This window comes from Talpa europaea (genome assembly GCF_964194135.1).
Source record: "Talpa europaea genome assembly, chromosome: 3".
NCBI classification, from domain to species: Eukaryota; Metazoa; Chordata; class Mammalia; order Eulipotyphla; family Talpidae; genus Talpa; species Talpa europaea.
Genome location: NC_140069.1, coordinates 2064832 through 2086101, shown reverse-complemented (window position 1 = coordinate 2086101; position 21270 = coordinate 2064832). Strand labels below are relative to the sequence as shown.

The 21270-nt window shown below is 60.4% G+C and overlaps 1 protein-coding gene across 1 annotated transcript in view; it reads right to left on the bottom strand.

Annotated features, from left to right (window-relative positions):
* Positions 1–18625: 18625 nt before the first annotated feature.
* The window catches only part of KCNK9 (potassium two pore domain channel subfamily K member 9), a gene marked incomplete at both ends in the record, with an annotated part of 45603 nt that continues 42958 nt past the window's right edge, over positions 18626–21270 (bottom strand). Inside the window, one exon of the mRNA XM_084229528.1 lies at positions 18626–19455. Coding sequence (XP_084085654.1) covers positions 18626–19455 — 830 coding nt within the window. The remainder of the gene's footprint in view (positions 19456–21270) is intronic.

Genomic DNA, 21270 nt, shown 5'->3' with positions numbered 1-21270 from the left:
GGAAGTGTCCCAGGAAGTATGGTGAAGGGAGTGTGATGAGGTTTTCTCCTTCCTTGTACCCAAAAAAAGTGCTTTAATTCTGCTCAATGCAGAGGGGAAGTGAGACAAGACCCACAGCAGACTGATCCCTGGGAACCATGTAGAATGTCTCCCACCAAAGGGTGGCAGGGGACTCGGGGCTGGAACATTTGCCCCCTGCTGCCATCCCCGCTGGCTGAGCAGCTGCTCAGGGGGCCAGCTCCGTGCAAGCTTGTGCCTTGAAGTGGCTGAGCGTCTTCTCCAGCCGCCTGGCCTGAGGCCGCAGGAACTGTCTGGAGCTGTCCAGCGCCTCAGTGCTGAACCAACTGGTGAGTGGCCCTGCAGCGTCAGCTAGAGATGTCACCAAGCCCCACTACAGTCCACAGAGCACCGTGACAGGGCGCTGCTGACCCCTGGACTTGCTGATGACATCGCCAGGCCCCCTGCCAGCCTGGCTTTCATCCTTTGCCCGTGCTATTCCATTGGCTAGACAGCCCTGCTCACCCCTTCTCTCTGTGCACCTCTTGCTTATACTGCAAGCAGCAGCTCACACACGCTAACTCCCCTGACACTGTTTCCCGGACTGCACGGTGGCGGGGGGTGAAGGAGTATGGCGAGAGTTGGGAGGTGATATATGTAAAGTGGAGACGAGAAAACAGCTGTCGGCACACTTGCCAACAGAATCCTCACAATGTCCACTGACCTCAGATCCTGTGTCTCCTTAGCAGGCCTTCTAGAAACCCCCTTCTTGGTGGTTATTTCCAGAACCTCTGAGTGTTGCCTTGAACTTGGACATTGATCTGCCTGAGAGAGGAAATGTGAAATGGAGTCAAGCAGACAAGCAGGAGTATCTCCCCCGACCCCCATCCTCCTTGAAAGAGGTGTCCTTTGCACTGTGCTGTTTCCACCAGAAAATGTGCACATGCAGGCTTTGGGGAGCCTCCCCTGGCACCTGAGTAAGTGGGAAGAGCTGGTTCCTAGTCCTCCCATACGGCCCAGACTCTCTAAGGAGCTTTTGTGCTGAGTTCCTTACTTCACTCATGATCTGAGGGGTTCTCCCCAGGCCAGCTGCCCCACTGCTTCATCTGTCACTGATGAGTCCCCCAGCCACCCTGTCTCTCATGGTCAGCTCCCTGGAGGGGTCCAGTCCCACAGCCCCTCAGCCAAGGTGGACTCCGGTGCTGAGGAAGGTGCTGCCCTGCCTCAGTCTCCCCACGTGGGCTGGCCTTGCTGAGTCCCAGGTCTCTTGCAGCTTGCCTGTCACTGAGCTTAGCCTCCTTAGGAGGCCTGTTGTAGAAAGCTTTATGGACTAAGACGTGCTGACACCTTACTGCTGGCTTTGCTCTCCAGGATGGCTCAGCCCACAGGCTCAGTCAGAACCTGCAGTTTTCTCTCTTGCCACAGTTTAAAGCCCCTTCACTGGTGCTTCTCTTTGTCCATGGTCTTGGCTGTGACCCTGGATAAGACCTACGTCAATGTGGATTTGTGAGAATTCCCCAGGTGACTCTCCTCGTCTGGATAAAGAAGGGGTTAAAATACTGAGCCTGGAGAGGTGACGGAGCCAGGACAAGTCACAGCTGATGGCGGGCAGGGGCAGGGCAAGAAAAATGTGTGCCAGGATCTTCTGCCTAAAACAGCCTGTCTTTCCTAAAAATGGCATATTCTGCAAACACCTGATTTCTTTCACCTGAATCACCACTAATACTACAGAGGGGGTTAAAGTAAGACTCACGACGGCTATTTAGAAACAGTTACAGCCAGAAAGAGCCTCATCCTGCCCCTTCATGGCTCTGCTCCCCTCCCCTGCCAGAAGACTGGGAGCTTATTCATTGGGGTAGAACAATCCCAACCACCGCACATTTGGGGGTGAAGTACGGTTATGGCCCTCAGGTGCTAATGGGATGGTCTGGCTGCCCCCCCTTCTGAGCTCCTGGCCCCAGCAGCCCACCTCCATCTTCCAGGGGTCGGGAAGAGTGCTTTGGGGCACTCTGCCAGCATCAGGAAGACCCCGAAGACACGGGTCCTGCTGACCACGCCAGTGGAGGCCAGTCCTGCCCCGTGCTCGGACACCAATCAGAGTCGTTGTTTTCCACATCTGAACTCACACAGTCAAAGGTTACCAGAAAGCTGAGGGGAATGTCTGACATGAGAAGCAGAACCAAAGCAAACAAGCAGGAAAAAATAGTTGGAGGAATTGAGGTAAAGCTGGAAGAAACCTCAAAAACAGTTCCTCGCACCCTCTAAGATGCCGCATCCGCAACCTGACACAGGAGACCAGGTCTTCAGGGGAAATATGTTGGAGAACAAAAAAGAACTTCTGGAATCTGCAAACCAAGGCAGACATAACAGCTCAATACAAAGGTTGTAGAATAAGTTTGGAGAAAATCTCCAGGAAGTAAACAATAAAAATGAATAACACGAGATGAGAGATGACCATGTTAAAAGCCTGCCCTAGGAAATACAGGATGTGAATAATAGTTCTGGGAGAGAAATCGGAAGAATCCATTAGTGAAATGAGTTTTTACAATGCTTTTCCAAAAATGGATGGGACTTTCTAGACAGAAAAGTCACAAGTTCCCTGGACGCCAGTCCCCACATGTAAAACTGGAGTACAACAGATGAAAGGTTGTTCACTTCCGGAGAACAAGCCCCACGCACAGGCTCGGGCCCCGGTGTCTGGACTTCCCGGTGACACCCCGGGAGAGGGGGTTCTAGAGCAATACCTTCAAGAACGTGACGGGCGGCCCAAACCCCATCTCAACTATTAAGCATCATGGGAAGCACACAGGAAAGTCTTTGTGGATTTACCTCCCATATTACTGTTGCAGAAGCTTCCAGAGGATGCCCCGACAAAGCAAAGGATTCAGAATGAGAGTGGAAGGTGGGCAGGAGGTGACACAAGGTGAAGCAAGACCCAGGGTGAAAACTGCGCGTGGAGCCTTCATCTGGAGAAGGAATCACAACTTTGCAGGCTGCTGCTGCTGAGAGAACTGCTGCCCTTTTAAGTGAGTTGCAGGACATTTAACCTGGAAGTGCTTTTATTCTCTATTGTCACCTGTAATTGTGGCAACTTTGAAGTCTTTTTGCCTCAAGATCTTATGACCAGAGTATGCGTAGTTTCAGCTCACGTCTTGGACGCTGCAAAGCAAATGTTGCCTAATTTTTTCCCCAAAAAACGACTGGTTGGCTGACCCAAGGCCTTGCTGGTTCCAAGAACTCCTGTGGACAACTTTATTGTAAGTTATTTTTAAGTTATTAACTATTACATGAATTTTGTGGTCTGAGATCCATCAAGTTTTAATTAAGGTAAAATCAAAGACATCCAGGACTTAGGGTAATGAGTTGCTACCAAGTGCAAGCACGTGAGCGCGGTGATCGAGGATCATAAAAACCAGGCGGCATCAGCAGATGGGCTCTGGGGCCGTCAGCGCGGCGACCCCAAGGACTCAGACGGTGGGCGCTCGTTGTGCAGGGCCTCGCCCTTCAGCTCGGTCACCAGAAAAAGGAACGATCTGAAGAAACTAGCATGTCCTCTCACATCACACGGTGTCTGCAGCCTGGGCTGCTTCAGGCTAAGCTTCTCGTGCCCTTGCTTCCCTCTGATGACTGGGGAGGGCAGTGCCCGTCACAGCGGGGGCTCCGGAGCCGTGTGAGGCCGCACCCGAACCCAGGGCCAGGTTTGCCATGTGAGATTCGGGGTAGATAAACCCAGGGAGAGGTAAACCTGCCTCCCATGGGGGGGACCCCCAAATGTCTATTGGAGGAAGGAAGTCATGTGTTTATTCATTTAAATTGGCCGGCAGGCGTTGAGCCCCCGCGTGTGACGGCGCCCTCTGCCGGGCACCAGGACAAAGCCATGGGGACGAGTCACAGGTTCCGCTCCGGGCGGGGCAGGGCGCTCGGCTGTGCATTACTGAGTTCATGGCTTACAAAATGCTTACAAACTCTATGAAGCAAGCATGGAGTGAGTTCGACAGGGGGGCAGGGGGAGCAGGAAGCCCTCACTAAGCCTGAGGGTGGGGGCACAGATGGGCCCGAGAGGGTGCTTCGTGCAGCCCCAGGTGCAGGGCCAGCCCTGAGTGCACGCAAAGGCGCCCTGAAGATGCCAGCGGGAGCAGGGACAGCTGAGGCCGGGAGGGGTCTCGCAGTCCGCCCAGAGAAGGTGACCACACCCTTGCTCTGCCTGGAGCCTGCGTGGGCGGCTCGGGGGCCTAGGCCAGCAGAGCCTGGGACAGGCGCTGTCCCCGCAGAGCCTGGTTCCGGCCAGTCCAGACTGCTCCCTGGCTCCTGAGACTGGACGCGGTGGTGGGTGAAGGGGGCGAGCTATGTCCCACGTGCCCGCTCTGGTCGCCTACGGGGTGACTGCCAAGGGTGACCTGCGCCTGCTGTCTGTGCTGTTGCCCTGGGCTGTGGCCCGAGCCCGGGAACACTCGGGGGCCGCCTGCAAGCCAGGGAGGGGAGCACCAGGCTGTCAGAGGCCGGGGCGCCAGGCAGGGGTGGAGGAGGGCCAGTGTGCCTCTGGGTTCCCCAAGGCCAGCCGTGGGGCTTGAGGTCCAGAGCGCGGGGGTCCAGTCGGGCGCTGCCTGCAAAGATGGGCGTATCTGAGAGTGGACCTAGGCCCCACAGTCCTGACTTAACCCCTGCCTTTCCGCGGTGTCACCCGAGGGTGTGCGCCCAGGGGGGAGGGCGGCTGACCTGGGGGCACACGTAGAGGTTGGGGAGGCCCTGCCGCGTGTCTAAAGAATGAGGTGGGGTGAGCGGGTAGAGAAAACATCTCTTCCCTTGTCAGGTGGAATCCGAGCCGTGGTGATGTCTAAGGTGAAGTGTCCCCAAGCCACGGCTCTAACCACAGGGTTTCCTGCGGCTTCTGGACCCCGTTGGCGCCTGTGAGACCATGAGTGAGTTGAGGAACGACTCGGTGTCCATCCTGGTCCACAAGAGCCCATGGCACTGCCAGCCGGCGGCCTGCGGGGTCGCCCTGCTGGGTCCCAAGTGGGCTTCCCGCAAAGGCCAGGGCGGTTATCACCAGGCGTCGCTGCTGGGGGGAGCTCAGGTGCGTGGACACATCCATCCTATGGACCAGCCTCCCTCGTGGTCCGGCCATCTGGCTTCAGCCCCCAGGTCCCAACCCAACACGCTGGGGCTGCTGCCGGGAGGGGGTCCGCAGCTGGGCCAAAGGCCACTACCGCTCAATCCCGGTAAGGAAGTGCATTCTAGGGGTGTGGGCAGAGCTGGCTCCACCTGGAGAGACCTGAGGCCTCCCTGGGGAATTCCTGCTGGGGTGGCAGCCGTGGCCTGCACCCTAGCACCCCGCGAGACTGCCCTGTGGGTTCTAGACTTGCTGGAGCAGCTCCTGGCAGGTCTCCGGGGGCACCCACTATTCACCCTGATCCGGCCGAGCCGCGGAGTCTGACTTGCTCAGCCAGGGGTGGAAGCCAGGAGTTAGGACTGGGGCCCACCTGGCGTCCAGGACTCGGGGATGAGTGAGGACTGATCAGGCCCCCAGCGGCCCTGGACTTCACCCCTCAGGCTCCCATTTGCCCAACACCTTGGCCTGAGCTCCAGGCAGGGCGCAGACAAGATGTTTTCTCCAGAATGAAAGGAGGAGCTGCTGGCCGGGCGGGGTTGGAAGGGAGCAGCGTGACATCAGGAGCACCCCAGTCCCCTGCACCCACTCAACCCCTCGGGGAAAATCCCCTCCCCAACACCACTCAGACTTTTTACAAGACACCACCCACCCCCACCCCTTCAAAACCATCTATTCCTGGTGCTGCACTGGGACGTTGCCATAGCAACTAGCAACACAGGCACCCAGGGAGCTGGCTGGCTTCTCCGATGGTTCTGTGGGGACCTCGTGGTTGGCAGAGCAGCTGAGTGAGCCAGCACCATCTGCTTGGAGCAGTAATTCAGACCCTTCCTCCTCACTTTCTCCCCTAAACCCAAGACTCAGGTGCAAGGACCACAGCAGGAGGACAGGGGTCTCTCCCGTCTCAGTGGGCGCTACTGCTTCTGAGCGCCAGTCCTAGTGTGGAGACCTAGGGCCACTCACGGTAGGGCCCCCAGGCCAGGGCAGCGGAGCAGTCCGAGGCTGGAAACCAGAGGCTTCCAGGCCCCACCGGGCAGGGGCGGGGACGCTGGCCTTAAACATCCAGGTCAGTGTCCACAGGGCGGAGGGAGGGAATGAACCTTCCCACCGGCCTCCACCCCCGACTTCCGGCGGGAGCTCCCCAGAGGTGGGATCTAGTGACCTGGCCACACGGATGCTTCCGGGGGGCACCGCAGAGGGGATCAAGGCAGAGAGACTGGGAGAGGAAACCAGACAATGTTCAGGCCAGGATGCGGGAGCCGGCGTCGGGGCCCAGGCTCACACCGGCAGCGGGGAAGGACAGGCTCACGGCTCGGTGCAGGGCCACGCGCTCCTGGGCTTCACGGGGTGTCCCCGTGAACCCCCCTGTGCAAGGCACCCCACCACACAGCTCGGCCCTGCCAGTTCCTGTGGGGGGAGAAAGGCGTGGACTGGCCAAGCTGGGCACATGTTCGCCCCTGGACTAGTTGCTTGGTGGCCCAGGAAGCCCAGCCCGGGTGGCAGGCTGCCCCTATGGTGGGAGCAAGCTCTGTTTTGGGGGGGTCCTGCCGGTTGCTGAGCCTGTCTGTCCCAATGATTCACCCTAGAAGTAGGGCAGCCCCCCAAGGGGCCCCCGGCCCCATGAGACAAACATGAGCTAAAATCCACAGGACACCTGACCCGCACGCGCCTTGTGCTGCAGCCTGGGTGGGCTCAGCTGGCCCCAACCCATCCGTCCTGGGACCCCAAAGTCTGACTCCCTCCCTCCCCCCCGTGCAGTCGCCCTGGTGAATGGAGTAGGTCCCTTGGGAGAGGCTGGGAGGGGCTGACTGTGTAGACGATTGGCAGCGTGGCTGGTACCTCCCTATAGAGAACTGATCTCCCCTTCATTCAAGGGGTTCTGGGCCTGTGACCCAGATCACATCTTGGGGGCAGGGGGCAGGCCGCAGGCGTGCACGCACACACACACACCCTGGAAGTCACTTTACACAGCCAGGAACACCTCGGGAACCTGCACAGCTGAACTGAAAATAATAACCACGAGCGCAGCGGCTCAGCCGGGCTGGCATGGGGCGAGCATTTATTACCCGCTTTACATACATTATCTCAGTAGGCACCTGGACTCACGGGGCGATGTTAATAATAATAATTTCTCAAAAGAGCTTGTTTTACACATGAGAAGCCCGCGGGGGAGTGAGGTTAAACAGCAGCACCAGCTGAGACTGCGAAGCCGGGAGGCCGACCGGCCCTCCAGGAGCCAGCCCTGCCCGTGACCCGCAGCCAGGCGGGGGCGCCCTGGCCCCAGGCTCTCTGCGGTCAGCGTCCTTTGGGGCCTCTGGGGAGAGTGCTGTGGCCGTGGGTTTGAGCTTCTCCAGCAGCTTAACAGCTGAGAGCGGCCCTCAAGGCTGCCACAGGGGCTGTGCCTGGACCCCGGCCCTGGGCCGCCCAGGATTTGGGGTTCGCTCTACATGGAGAGAACTGGGCAGCGGGCTTGTCGGGATAGGGTCACAGCGAGAACTCAGCCAGTCCTCGCAGCCACCAGCCCCGCCACATGCCACAACCAGTCAGAACCAGTCACAGGATCCCACAAGCCAGGGGACCAGGCAGGTGTCTGGAGAGGATGCGCGGGTGATGCAGGGACAGACAGGAGAACGCACAGATCATTATATTTAGTTAATTCCCTTAAAAGGATTGTCATCTTCGTGAAGAGGGGAGTCCCCTGAGCTGGGCAGGGCTCCGCTGAAATAATGTCAGAAAGGACAGAGCTTAGGAAGAACTAACTGCCTTCAGTGGGAATAGAAATTGCCTTCCCGAGAGTCCTGCCTGAGTCCCGAGCTGGGAGGCCGGCCTGCCCTGGCCCGTCCACGCCCTGGCCTCACAGGGCCCTCGCCGCCCATCCTGGGACCCTTCTGGGGCCCCTGAGTGTCTCTGCACAGCCATGCCCCACCACCAGGCTGCAGCCTGCCCCGGCACGGCCCGGGAAAAGCAGCTGATGGGGCTCTCCTGGGGACCTGCCCACTGGCCTCAGCAGCGGCCCCGCCCGCAGGCTTTCAGATCTATGCTGCTGGAGAGGGAAATCGAAAGAAGACGTGGCCCGTGAAAACCATCTGACAGTCAGACTTCGAACACGTGTCCCTGCAGGGAGCCCTCACGGTGCAGGTGCCTCTGGCACGTCCAGAGAAGCGTGCTCTCTGCGCAGCTTCAGCTGCCCGCCCGCTCTTCCTTCCAACACGGGCAGCTGTAAACGTGTCAGAGGGGCTGTCTTGAGTTTTAAATTCAGATTCCACAGCCTGAAGAGGAAATAAAAGATGCCAGGTCAGGTCTTTGTGGAGGCCCTTGGGGGCGCCAGAAGGGTGGCCTCTCAGCTGGCCACGGGAAGATGGTGCATGTGGCAGGGGGTGGCCCGCTGGCCTGAAGCAGGGGCTCGAGGAGGGGCGTCCACGCAGCCCCATCCGACCTTTCTCAGCGAAGGAAGACCAAGACAATTTGCAAACGTGCCATAGAGATTTTAATGAAAAAATTAGAAAAGTGCATTATTTTACAACACTCCCGTAAATGATTCTTTCTTTTTCTGTAAAGACATTGTAAAATATATACAGGGTTGCTTAGTGCATTCGTTACAAAAGAAAGATGCAATCCCTTGCATAAATTACATATGTTACAGGGGCTGGATGTCTACTTGGACTTGTAAACATTGGTGATACAGTTTGTTTTGTGTGTTCATTCTTCAGGTAAGCTGCGATAATAAATACCTCGGATACACGCTCGATGCTTGTCTCGTCCTGTAAGCTTCAGAAGGGCATTCTAAGGCCATTTGTGAAGGTGCTCTCTCCACAGACGGAGAAGGCCAGGGAAGAGGAACGAAAGGAAAATGAACAGCGACAGCAGACTTCTTCGAGTTTGGGTCTCGGCGGCCCAGGTGGAATCACTGGTGTTTCCCGGCTGGGGCAGCTCCCGCCCGAGGTCCAGCCCGGGCCGCGGTCAGGCCCGTGTCCACAGCCCAAGCTCCTGCCCTCGTGGGAAGGGGAGCCGTTCCACCCCGCCGGAGTGGCTGAGCTGCCCCAGCTTCCGCCAGAACTTTTCTACTTTCCACCCCCCTCCCGGGAGGACCTGCAGGGCCCCCCACAGCAGCGTCACCCCAGACCCCGGCCCCGGCGCTTCCCCACACCAGCACGGAGACGTCCAGCAGAGCAAACAAAAACTAGAGATCCAGATGCTCAAGCAGCACACACGCGCGCACACACACACACATGTGCACACACCTGCGCCCCAAAGGAACACATGACCCATGTCTCTACACCCCCACCCCCAGGATGGGCCCAGGACCTGTCACTTGAACAGGTGTGAGTGGAACTCGAGTCTGGCTTCTGCGCTTGGGGACAAGGGACGCTTTGAGGTTTTCAAGGCACAAGGACACGCGGTGAGTGGAGTTAGTTGCGTCTCAGGGAGCGTCAGCGCTTCTTGGCCTGCTGGGAACAGACTAGCTCTTCCTCCTGGGTCACCGACTCATTGATTCCTACGCATCTCTGGCGTCCTGGCCTGCGTCTCCTGTTTAAGCTGCAAACCTTCTGACCAACATTGACAGACCCAGCGAGGGCACCCCTGCTCTTCCTGTTGGGGCGCATCTGTGTTCCTACTCAAACGCCGCTCGCTGGTGCCAGCAGGCCCCGCCTACACGCCGCGGGGGCGCTGGCCATAGGGCGGGCTGGGCTGACCTCTGGGGCTCCTCCCAGCCCCACACGGCTGTCAGGATGCTGCCGGGGCTGAGTAAACAGTGTATAATTAGCCTTTTCCAGGAGCATGTTCTCCTTGGAGGAGCCGTCAAATTATAGAGAAATCTCGTTAATTGTGGGTTCTGCTCCACCAGGTTCCCACTAACTGATTTTCCTCTCATTGGATTTTTATTTTTCTACCCAACTTGTAAAATTCAGTGCCAGAAAAGGCACCTTCTGGCTCTGACCCCCGATCTGATGCGGGGCCTCTTGGCAGCAGGTGACCGGGGCACCCTGCCGCCTCCTGAGGCCGAGGGCCCCATGCGGGCTGCATAACCACAGAAAATGTCTCTTGGGGGTGACACCGCCCTGAGGAGCCCCAGACCCCGGCTGTCAGGGAAAGTGGGTGCGCCCTGGAGGACGTGCCTCCACCCCACCCCCAGTCTCCGGCCCTCCTGAACAAAGGGGCACTGGGGCCTGCAGAGCCACGATGCTGTGCCTGTTACGCGAGGTCTCTGGAGAGAAGGGCTGGCCCAGCCTTGGAAGCCCATGGGGGTGCTCAGCCCAGCCTTCCCTCCAGACCCCATCGTGGAAATGTCCCCCATGAGCCTGGTACTTAGACTGCTGGTGAAGGTAAATCAGGGTAGCTAAGACAAATGCCTCCCACCCGGCCGTTTGCAGGAGAGCAAAGAAGTGCCCTGTCTGGGGTCACATGCCTGATCCCCTGAGGAAGGGGGAGGCTCCAATCAACGGAACTCGCTTCTCCCCCTGCCCTATAAAGAACCATCGCCTCCCTCCAGAGCCTTCCCCGCAAGCTCGTCAGCCCCTTGGGAGCCGAGGCGGCCAGGAGCAGGCCCTCCCCCACCTCCCCGCCCCGCCCGCACAGACTGGACCTGTGGCGGGCACATCCCCACGCAGAGCTGCCTGGCGCACGCAGGGCCGGCACTGCAAAGCTCGTTGACCCCAGTTGGGCCAGGACAAACCCCAAGCCGCCAGCAGCTCCTGTGGGGGTGGCATGTCCCCCCAGGAAGCAGAGCGCCCTGACACAGGACAGCAGATGACAGGCAGAGCAGAGGTGGAGGAAGGTAAACAGGTGTAGGGCCCTCTTGTAACAAGCGAGGACAACTCAGCAGAGACCAGGGACCCCGGGCGCGGCTGTCTTTAGAACAGGGCCCCCAGCGAGGAAGCTAAGTCAGGATGGGCTGCACAGTGCTGTTATAAAAGGGGGGGTGGCCAGGATGTCCGGCACCTTGCAGGAGGAGCTGGGTGACATCAGCCCTGCACTCCCCAGGCGGGAGCCGCTGCCAGAGAGGACCAGACAGACTCGGGGGGCCCTGGGGCTGGGCCACATCCCCTTGTCTGGAAGAAAGCAGCCCAGGCCCAGAGAATTGGAGAACTTGCCCCAGGTCACAACAAACACGAGGCCAGGCTTGACTCCTGGGGTGACTGCACCCCCTAGGCTGAGTGTCCCCACCAGTAGGGCCTCCCTCTGGCTCCTCTAGCCAGAGGCCTGATCTCAAATCAGCCCACATCGCCATGCCCTGGGGAGCAGCAGCTGGGCACACAGAGCTCCATGCCGGGGGGCCGCTCCTTGACCTTGGTGGCAGCACCCCAGGCAGGTCCCGGGCACCCCAGTAAGAAGAGTTGTAAAGACACGCTGAGAGCCTTCTTCCTGAGCCACCGGCCCCTCTGCCACTCCCTTCAGGGGCCCTGCCCTCTGCTCCAGACCCTCAAGAGGCCCCACTTCCGCACGAGACCCCCAACAAGAGCAGGTGCCCACAGAAGCATGGTGAGGGCCCACGGGGCCCAGTCACAGGCCTCCGGAATCTGTTCAGGCTGGGGGACACAGTCGGGGGTGGCCTGAGCCGAGTGACCAGGCCACCCTGGTTCCAGCGTCAATGCTGTTCTTTGGTAAAGCTGTTGGGAGACGTAGAGGAGAGGCCCCGGGAGGGTTAAGTGAAAGACAGCGCAGATCTTATCCGGAAAGTTCCCCCAGTTGGCGCCAATGTCCAGAGGAGAGCAAGGCGCTTCCCCCAAGCAACAGGACTGGGTTTGGGAGTCGAGGCTGGCTTTCCAGAGTTCCCCTGGGGAGGTGGGCCCTTCGGATGGGTTCTTCCTCCGTGGGCGCCTGGGCTCTGAGTGGTTGGCAGAGCAAAGGGCCAGAACTAAGTACCTGTGTGCGCTGGGGGGGGGGGTCACGGGTGTCTCTGGAGCACAGGGTGACCTGCATGGCCAGCTCACTGGCGCCCATCCAGGCCAGGCCTCCACCCCAAACAGTGCCCCACAAGCCCTCAAGGTTTTCCTCAGGTCCTGAGCCCCACGCCCAGGCTCAGCCACGTCCCACCGAGTCAGATTTCAAGTCGAATGCCCAGGGGTGATGGAAGGTGGCGGGCACCTGCCTGCAGGGAGCCCAAGAGCATGGGGACATCAGCGTGTCCCCGCGGTCCTCACGCCACTCTGCAGGGGGTTTGCTCACAGCCTCTGGCTTCAAGATGGAAACCTGAGCCAGAGAGGGGAGACTCCTGCCCGGCCGCAGGTGTGCCAGGACCCGGCCCCAACAGCCTCGCCGCACCCTGCTCTGGGGGCCGAAGCCTCACACCTCCGTCCCTGCCTGAGCTCAAGCCCGGCAGGGTCCCAGCACACCGCGAGCTCCGCCCACAGCCCCTCTGCGAGTACTAGTGGGAACTGGCTCCGGGGGCTTCTCATCACTGGGCCCGCTGGCTGCAGGAGCGCTGCCCCCCACACCACAGGACCCCCTGGAGGACCGCGCAGGGCCCCCTGCACAGGCACGTGCCCCTGCCAGCACTGGGGGGAGGTCTCGCCACACCAGCACTGGCTTCCAGGGGCAATGCCAGCAGGGCACGGGTGTCGTGGGCAACAGGCACAGACGGACACCCCAGAGAGATGCTGGGGGGCCCCTGCGTCTCCATCCCTCCACCCCGGCCCCAGCGCTGCCCTCAAGTCAGAGCCATCGGGGCCTGTTTCCCATCATTAATCCTCGAGAGAAGGCAGGGCAGGGGCCAGGGTGCCCACGAGTCCACAGAGGGCGAAGGACGGGGGAGGCGCTCTGGGCCCTCCTGCGGGGCCAGCAGGGAGCGCTTGCGGCCGCAGGCGCGGGGCGGGCAAAGGCCAGGGGACCCACAGCAGGCGACGGCTTCGGTTACCCGTAGAAGGCAGGGCGGGCTGGCCGGCCACGTGGCTCAACGATGGTCACAAAGCCCTTCCTGGCCGAGGGTGCGGCCGTCTGGGAGCCGCACCTGCATGGCCGCTGGAAGAAGAGCTCCCGGCTGCCATCCACCCAACAGCATTGGCGCCCTCGCGATTCCTGGCTCGCCGTGGGGTCAGCTGGCCATGCCTATGTGGGCTGGTCCTCCCAGGTGCCCGGGCAGACCTCTGAGGCCGCCAGGGCAGGGGGCACCAAACCCCGCCAGGGCCGTGGCACCTGAAGCCCGGGCCCTGCAGTCTGCGGCCTCCAGAGGCACCCTGTGGGGCGCCGATTGATGGCTGCCACTCGCGTGCCCAGACCTCCTTCACCAGCTGACGGTGGCGCTCAGTGCCCAAGCCAGCCCGGCCCAGGCTCTTGCAAGAGGGTCTAGGCCACAGGTGTGGCCTCAGGTTGTAGTTTAGATTCAAAAAAAAAAAAAAAAACCAAACAGCTCTGGAGGAGATTTTGGGGACAATGGAGCTCGAATAAGGTTGCTCATCACGTAACACCGTGTGGGGGTGACTGGGGGGTGACGGCTGTGACCCAGAGGCACCTCCTGTTCCTGGGAAGAAGTGACGTTCCTTTCACTAAACCACCTGAAGTTGTCGGCACCATCCTCCAAATACCCCGGGAAGGGGCAGAGGGCGGGACGGCCTGGGCGGGTCCGAGCCAGCGCTCGGCTCCGGGTCATTTCCCTGCATTCTTGAGGAAACTGAAGGCATCCAGACCGGCCAGTCTGTGTCCCCGTGTCTGGTGGGCTTGCTCTGGGGACGCCAGGTTCCTGCCACGTCCTGAGGGGGTGCTGTGATGCGCCCCATGATGGAGGGGTGTCCCGATCAGGGCTGGCCCCTGCACCCCGAGCTGAGGGACAGGCTCCGGCCACCCGCGGCCCTGGACTGGCACAACAGGTTGCTGAGTGAACCGACACAGACGGCTGTTCCTACTTGGCGTGTCTGGGTCCTGGTTTAGAGGTTTGTGATGTTTTCATGCCAAAAACCCGCCTGGGGGCTCCCGTTCCTCAGTCAGCCGGCGGCCACACCGGTTTCCTCACACGTCGCTCCGCTTAAAGCTGCATTTCCGAGAACCTAGCAGCAATGCTGAGAACTAAAGGTATATGGACGTTTTTCGCATTCGTCTGCCAATGCTTCCATAACCTGGATTTTCAAATCACAAAGTTGGAGAGGGGAAGCAAGGTAAGGGATTTCCCCCCAAACAGCAGCTTCTGTGAAGGGGTGATCAAGAAGGACCCATGGAGAATGGCTCTGTGCCCGGCCTTGGGGCACCCCAAGGACACGGGGCATTGGCCAGCGTGGTGACCCAGGTTCTGTGCCACTGCCTCTCCCTCTGCCTCCCAGCTCCCGGCGCCTGCCCAGTGAAATAACCCTGGGTTTTCTTTCAAATGTGCCCAGATACCAGCTCACGCAGGCCAAAAGCCCTTGTCAGTCCAGCCGGTTTGTGCTACATGCTCCTAAGTCCTGCCCAGGCTGTCCCATCACGCTGACGAGCCAGAGGCCCCCGGCGGTGAATGACTCCCAGGGGCTCAGTGAAGAAGGGGTGATCAGGCCCTGCCCTGCCCAACTTTTCCTGCCTGGGATGCTTCCGAGGTCCAGGCAAACCACGACCCTGGAAGAAACACATCAGAGCCCAGGGCACAGGCCTGCTGGGGACAGGCCACGCCACATGCAGCTCAGACAGCCCGGGGCCTGGAACACTAGACCAGGGTGCCCGGAGCATCAGCAGCGGACACGGCCTCAGGGACTCGCAGCCCTGTGGGTGCCTTGGTGGGTTTCTTAATTGGGGCCTACGGCTGAGAAGAGCTGGCCTACAGACAGGCCCCAGGCACCGGGGAGGGTGATTCTCCTTCCTTGATGATTTCACTCTTACCTCCTCTGCAGTCAGTGCCCACTGAGTGCCCCGAGTAACCGCTCCAGCTGCTTGTGGCCACTGGGAGCCAGGACCCAGAAGGCCCGCTGATCAGGAGGAGGCAGGGACCACGACTGCCTGGCCGGCTCACTTGTGGGTCTTTTAGTTCATGTCCACGGGCCCATCGGGGCCCCATGTGCAGAGTGGTGACCCAGGGTAACTCTGTCCATCTTCCCCTTTCTGTGGATGGGGCTTTAATGGGCACTGCCAAAGGGGGCCTCGGAGCTTTGGTGCCTTTTGCTTCCTCCGCTGGAGGTCAGGGACCCGAAGGGAATTCCCGGTGGCAAGTGACCCGCTGTGACCACGCTGACCACAGGCAGCACCTCTGAGCAGCCAACGTCCAGCTCAGGAGTCAGCTGCCCGGGGGTCAGGGCAGAATGGAGCAGCCAGGAAGGGCAGACCCGCCACGGCTGGGGGTTAACCTGGAATCTGGAAACCCTGACAGGTGGCTCACTCGGATAAAGAGACAAACAGACCAATGGTTTGGTAGCACCTTCTGCCCGGGACAGCTGTGGCCAAGATTCAAACGCAATGGCCTCTAGAAAGCACAGGCAGGGGCTGTTGGAGAGCCGACTCCTAGTGGCCTGGACGGACGGGACTCCTGGCTGGAAAGCATTCTAGCAAGCGTCTGCAGCCTCTGAACATCCCCCAGGCGTGGCTTCCAGGCCCACCCTGGGGTCAGGGGCCAGTCTGCCTGGTCACAGGTGGAATGTGGCTCTTTCTCTGCTCATGCTAACCCAGTGCAAGGCCTCTCAGGAGCCTGCTGCGGCTTCTCTCCCCTTACCGAATGGGGTATGAAAAAGGGTTTGAGAATCGCTGGGCCCAAGATGCCAAAACACCCAGCAGTAAGGATCCTGGGGTGGGTGTAGCGGCAATGCCAGGACAGGCGGGAAGGCCACAGGACAAACAAGGGAGACACCGACTCTGGGTGCAGCTTGCACAGGTGCACGCACCCTGGGCCTCAGTGTCCTCCTCTGAGAAGGAGGCGCTCAGGGAGGGGCGTTGGACGAGGCGTCCCCCTGGACTAAAGACTTGGACTCCAACGTGATGGGGTGAGGGAAGCTCCCGGGCCCAGACCTACTGGAATGCTCCAGACCCACTTTATCCAGAGAGAACCCTGAAGACCCTTGACTTGGTGCCCGTGAGCACCTCATGGGCTACATCTAGAGAGCTCCTTGGCCAGAGACCACGGTGGGGAGCAGGGGGGCCCCCACAGGAAAGCAGAGATCCCACAAGGGAAGCAAACCCAGGCTCACCTCCCGCCCTCGCGCCCTGAGCACAGATGCTCAACTTTGGAAGAAAACTCAGTAACTAATCCTTCAGATGACCTTTGGCAGCGAAGAGCAAGAGCAGGAAGGAAAGAAAACCAAGGCAAAGTCCAAGTTGCTTCGGATCCTTACGCTGGTGGTCATCAAGCAGAAGAACGCGTCCTCCCATAGCCCTAGCCCTGCAAGGGACAGTCAGCTCTGTGGAAACAGACTAGGGGGTGTCTTCGAGAATTCCCTGGGCGGGGAGGGCAGAAGGCATTCCCACAGGAGGAGACCACGTCATGACCGGTCCCCAAGGAAGGGCTAAACTCACATTCCTCTAGATGACTCAAGGGCCTGGCCGTGGACCCAGGGAGGAGGAGCAGCCGGACCGGTGAGGACACCAGGGCACGCAGGGCCCTTCCGCGTCCAGACGAGGGCCGCTGCCCCGTCTATACCAGGGCCAGCTGCAACACTGAGCAGTCACACCCCTCTCCGTGCCCCAGTTTCTGTTAAAGATCCAGTGCCACCACAGCCATGCACACCACTTGAGGGCAAATCCTCGAGGTTTTCACGAGAAACGCCACACGAATCCCAGAGTAGAAAGCACCTAAAACCATTACCATGTCTGCGGGTCTGACCCCTGGGACCAAAGCTCTCTTCCAAGAGGAAAAAATGCCTCAAAGAACCACCGCACCTATCCTCCAGACAAGCTTTGAGCCCAAGATTTGGAAAATCTACGTATCAGAGACTTGATACAGATCTTGGGGTAACTGTCCACTCTGGCCTAGAGGGGTTCCCAGCTCCCTGCAAATGCCCCGTGTCCTGGATGCCCACGGCACAGGATGTCTGCAACACAGGATGTAACTAAAGTGCATCAAAGTCCATTTAGAAAGACTCCCACGTCCAGACACTGGCCCGAACGCCTGGCTCTGGTGGCATCTGATGCCATCTCCTTTAGGGAATCTTTAGGTTGACTCTAGGGAGTGGATCCCCCACTCTGAGAGAGCCCAGTGGATCTGATCCTCCTGAGCTGTACACCCAAAGCCCACTTCCCTCCAAGAGCTTCCCGTATCTGAACAATGAGTAGGAGGCTGGGTGGTTTCTAGAAATGGCAGCAACAGTGAGAAGGCGCACGCAGGCACCTCTGAATGCGGAGCCCAGACTTCCTTTGTTCCTGTCATTGAAAGGGCCTCCAGGGTCCTTATCCCAGAGCCTGACCTGTCCCCTAGGAGCCTAGCAGGCCCTCCCTTCAGGGCCACGCCCCGCTGGGAGTGAGCATGAATGTCTCCACGATGCCGACACAACTATCCCCTGAGACTGGCAGTTCCCAGCAGGTCAAGACAGCGCCTGGCCTCCAACCTTTTCCTGAGACCAAGACACACTTCCCTCTCTTTACGAATCAAATTCAGTTAGACAATCTTTCTTGAAATACATAGCGATACTTTCAAATGAGGGATGCCCTGTCATTTTTTTTTTTTATTATTAGCAAAAAACCCACATCTCTAATACTCCTTCTCATCCAGGCGTTCCAGAACACTCCTTTGTCCTGCAGCAGACGCCGCCCTAGCTGGGGCCACCGTCATCCTTGTAAGTCCCATCACTTTCCCAGGTCCCCACTCCGGCTGCACGGTCCACAGCGGGACCAGGCCCCGGGGAAGGTGACAGTGTCGCTAATAACACAGTGCCTGGCTTCGGCTTCTGCCCGTGCCCGTCCTGTCTCCCGCGGCCGGCGCACGCCAGTTTGACAAAGTGCATGCTGTGAAAGCTTGTGGACTGGCAAGCTAAGATGACCCGTGCTCTCTCTGCCCACCCACCCCCTAAAAATAAGCTCATGTAATTTAGAACCCAGCATTTTAAACACGTGGCCGTGGCACCGCTGGGCTCGAGTCTGCTGGGGAGCATGCTCGGCTTGGCGAGAAGGTTGTTGTCCCATGTAGTTTGGAAGCAGCCGAGAGCAGGTCACTAACAAAAGTGTGTGATGGCAAAGACAGACAAATACCTGGGACTTCCCATCCTGTCACCTGGCAGCACACAGACGCACGCTGGCACGGCCCTCCGCGCGCGCACACACGCGCACCTTGGCACACGCACACCTTGGCACACGCACGCGTGCGGGCCACTCCCGGGGAGAAGGGCGACCGGGTGGGGGGCACGGGGGCCGGGACTCGGCCAGAGCCGCTCGGCCGGCTCCAGGCTCCCCCCGGCCGCCGGGCAGACTGTAAGGCATCGCGCTGGGCCGGAGGGCGGGTCCATGCGTCATGCTCGGGGCGAGTCTCCAGAGGGGGCCTGGCCTTCCCCATGGCCGGTCTGTCTGTCTGGGCAGCTGGGGAGACGCAAACCCGGGGGAGGGAGGGATGGAGAGGGGGGAGCACACGACGCCGACAGAGGAGGCCATTAAGAACCAGGAGCGCAGGGCGGGCCTGGCGAGGCCACCACCCCGGGCGCCCCCGCCCTAGATGGACTTGCGCCGCCGCACCAGCCCGCGGCTGTCGGCGCAGCTGTGCACCCCGGGGGACGCGGAGCTGATGGGGGACGGGAAGAGGCTGTTCTTGAGTGTGCTGGGCGAGATCTCCTCGAGCTTGTGCGGGAGCGCGTGCAGGTACGGGGGCGCGCGCTTGGCGCTCAGCGAGTTCTGGCGCGCGCGGCCGCCGGGGGCGCGCGGGCGGTAGCAGGTGCACGAGCACACGGACTGCAGGTCCGCCGCGTCCGCCCTGCAGCGCGCGCGCCGCGCCTCCTCGCGCACGTGCAGGACCACGCTGTGGCGCGCGCCGGCCAGCGACGCCCGCTCCTCCGCGTCCCGCCGCTCGTCCTCGCTGTTCATGGTCAGGAACCTGAGGACCACCAGGTTGAGGAAGGCCCCGATGACCGTCAGCCCCACCAGGATGTACATAAAGCTAAAGGCCACGTACAGCGGCTTCTTCTGCAGCGCGCCCTTGGTCTGCAGCGCCACGTAGTCCCCGAACCCAATGGTAGTCAAGGTGATGAAGCAGTAGTAGTAGGCGTGGAAGAAGCTCCACTCCTCGCACTGGGAGAAGGCGGCCGCGCCGATGCACAGCGTCCCCATGCAGGAGAAGAAGCCCACGGTCACCATGTTCTCCATGGACACGTCGGTGTTGCGCATGCCGCAGCACTTCTTGATGCGCTTCAGCAGGTAGCGCACGAAGGTGTTCATCCGCTCGCCCAGGCTCTGGAACATGACCAGCGTCAGCGGGATGCCCAGCACCGCGTAGAACATGCAGAAGGCCTTGCCCGCGTCGGTGCCCGGGGCCGCGTGCCCGTACCCTGGGGAGACACGGAGAGCGGTCAGGAGCGTCCGGCCGGGAGGACCCCGCGCCCTGCGGAGAGGGGCCGGGGGCGCGGCCACCGCCGGGGGTGGGGGGAGAGGAGCAGCAGGGAGGGGGTCCCCTGAGGGAGGGGGTCGGGTGGGACCGGGGGGAAGAGAGGGCCATGGAGAATCATGAAGAAACACCTCTGAAGGCTGGGTGGGGGGTGGCAGAGGCGATTTGGGGTGTTTCAGTTTGGAAGGGAGGGGCTGGGATGCGATTTCATTGTTCCTTTTAAAGGACACAGAGCTTGAAAAAAAAGAAAAAGAAGAAAAAAAAGGCATATTCACGACTAAGAAAACTGCACAAGTAGCCAGGCCAGGGGAGAACATGAATAGGGCCGCCGTGGCCAAAGGAGGGCACCTGGGCACCTGCTGCACACCAGGCCCGCGAGCCTCAACCTGGGGGGAACCAGCCTGCCCCGTGCGAGGTCCGCTCTGGCTCCGGGCCCACAGCTCTCCAGCCCGCTCCATCACTTACAGCCGCTGGGACTCTCCTGTGGCAGAAGCATGTGCCACATGCACCCTGCCCCGTGGCCACTGTCTCCCTGGAGAGAGACTCCCGGTGTTTGCCTGCAGGAGGCCTCGCCCCGTCCTCTCTGGCTGGAAGTGTGGCTGCACCAGCACAGGCTGTGGCCCCTCAGAAACCACAGCCCTCACCGAGAGGACAGGGGACATGACGGATGGAGCCGGGCAGGAGGACAGAGAAGGGAGACCCGCCGCTGCATCAACCGGCAGGCCCGACCTGCACGGCAGGAGCAAAGGTCAGGGGTGCATCTTACAAGCCTCCGAGACCTGTGGGATGGCACCGGAATAGTCCCGGGGGACACTGCGACGACACTCAAGAGCCAAGCTTGGTGATGACACACACGCACACGCACACACAGACTCCAGCAGCTCAGCGAGTCCTAAGCGGGATACAGAGAGCATCACGCAGAGTCAAGTGCTGGAGGTCAGAGAACATCCCAAAAGCCTCCGGAGAGAAGCAGCACGTGGAGGGGACAGCACACAGCACACAGGGACTCGCAATTTGAGGGCTGCTTCCCTCCAGTCCCGGGCAGTGGACGCAGGAAACAGTGAAATAACCTGCTAGAGGCCTCGGAAGAGACTGCTAGCCCAGAATGGCATCTCAGACATCCTCGAGGGAGGACGGCAAAGCGCACTTTCGTGTTAAGGAAAATGTGTCCCCGGACTTGTGCAGGGCTCGGTGACAGGTGCCCAGCGGCGGGCAGGGCTCGGTGACGGGTGCCCAGCCTTCTGCAGAGCTCGGTGACGGGTGCCCAGCGGCGGGCAGGGCACGAGACAAAGGCAGGCCCTCCAGCTGGAGGGAGAGGACGCCAGATGGAGACTCAGGTCTTGGGGAAGGAAGAGTCACGTCTCAGTAAACAAGTGGGTTTATATTTATACAAATGCAGGGGCGGAGCAGCAGCTACATCGCCACCCAGCTCACCTGGGCAGCTGGTACGTGAGCTGCATGGGTGCTGGGAACAGGGGATGGCTGGAAGCTTAAAGTGGGAGCCGTGGCTAACGGTCCCCCGGGAACTATGTCACAGCGACCCGCATCCCAAGCCCTGCCAGCCCCTGCCTCTGGCCTGTCCTATCAGGCCCCCATCAGGCCCCCGGCCTCCCATCATGCCATACCCCAGAGACCGGTCAGGCCAGAGACCCCACAATCCTGGAAATGCCGGCAGGCCCCAGCAGGGATGGCAAGGACATGGCTTCTGGGTAGAACCAAGGCCTCGGTGCGAGGGAAGTGGCCCTCGCGTCAGAGTGAC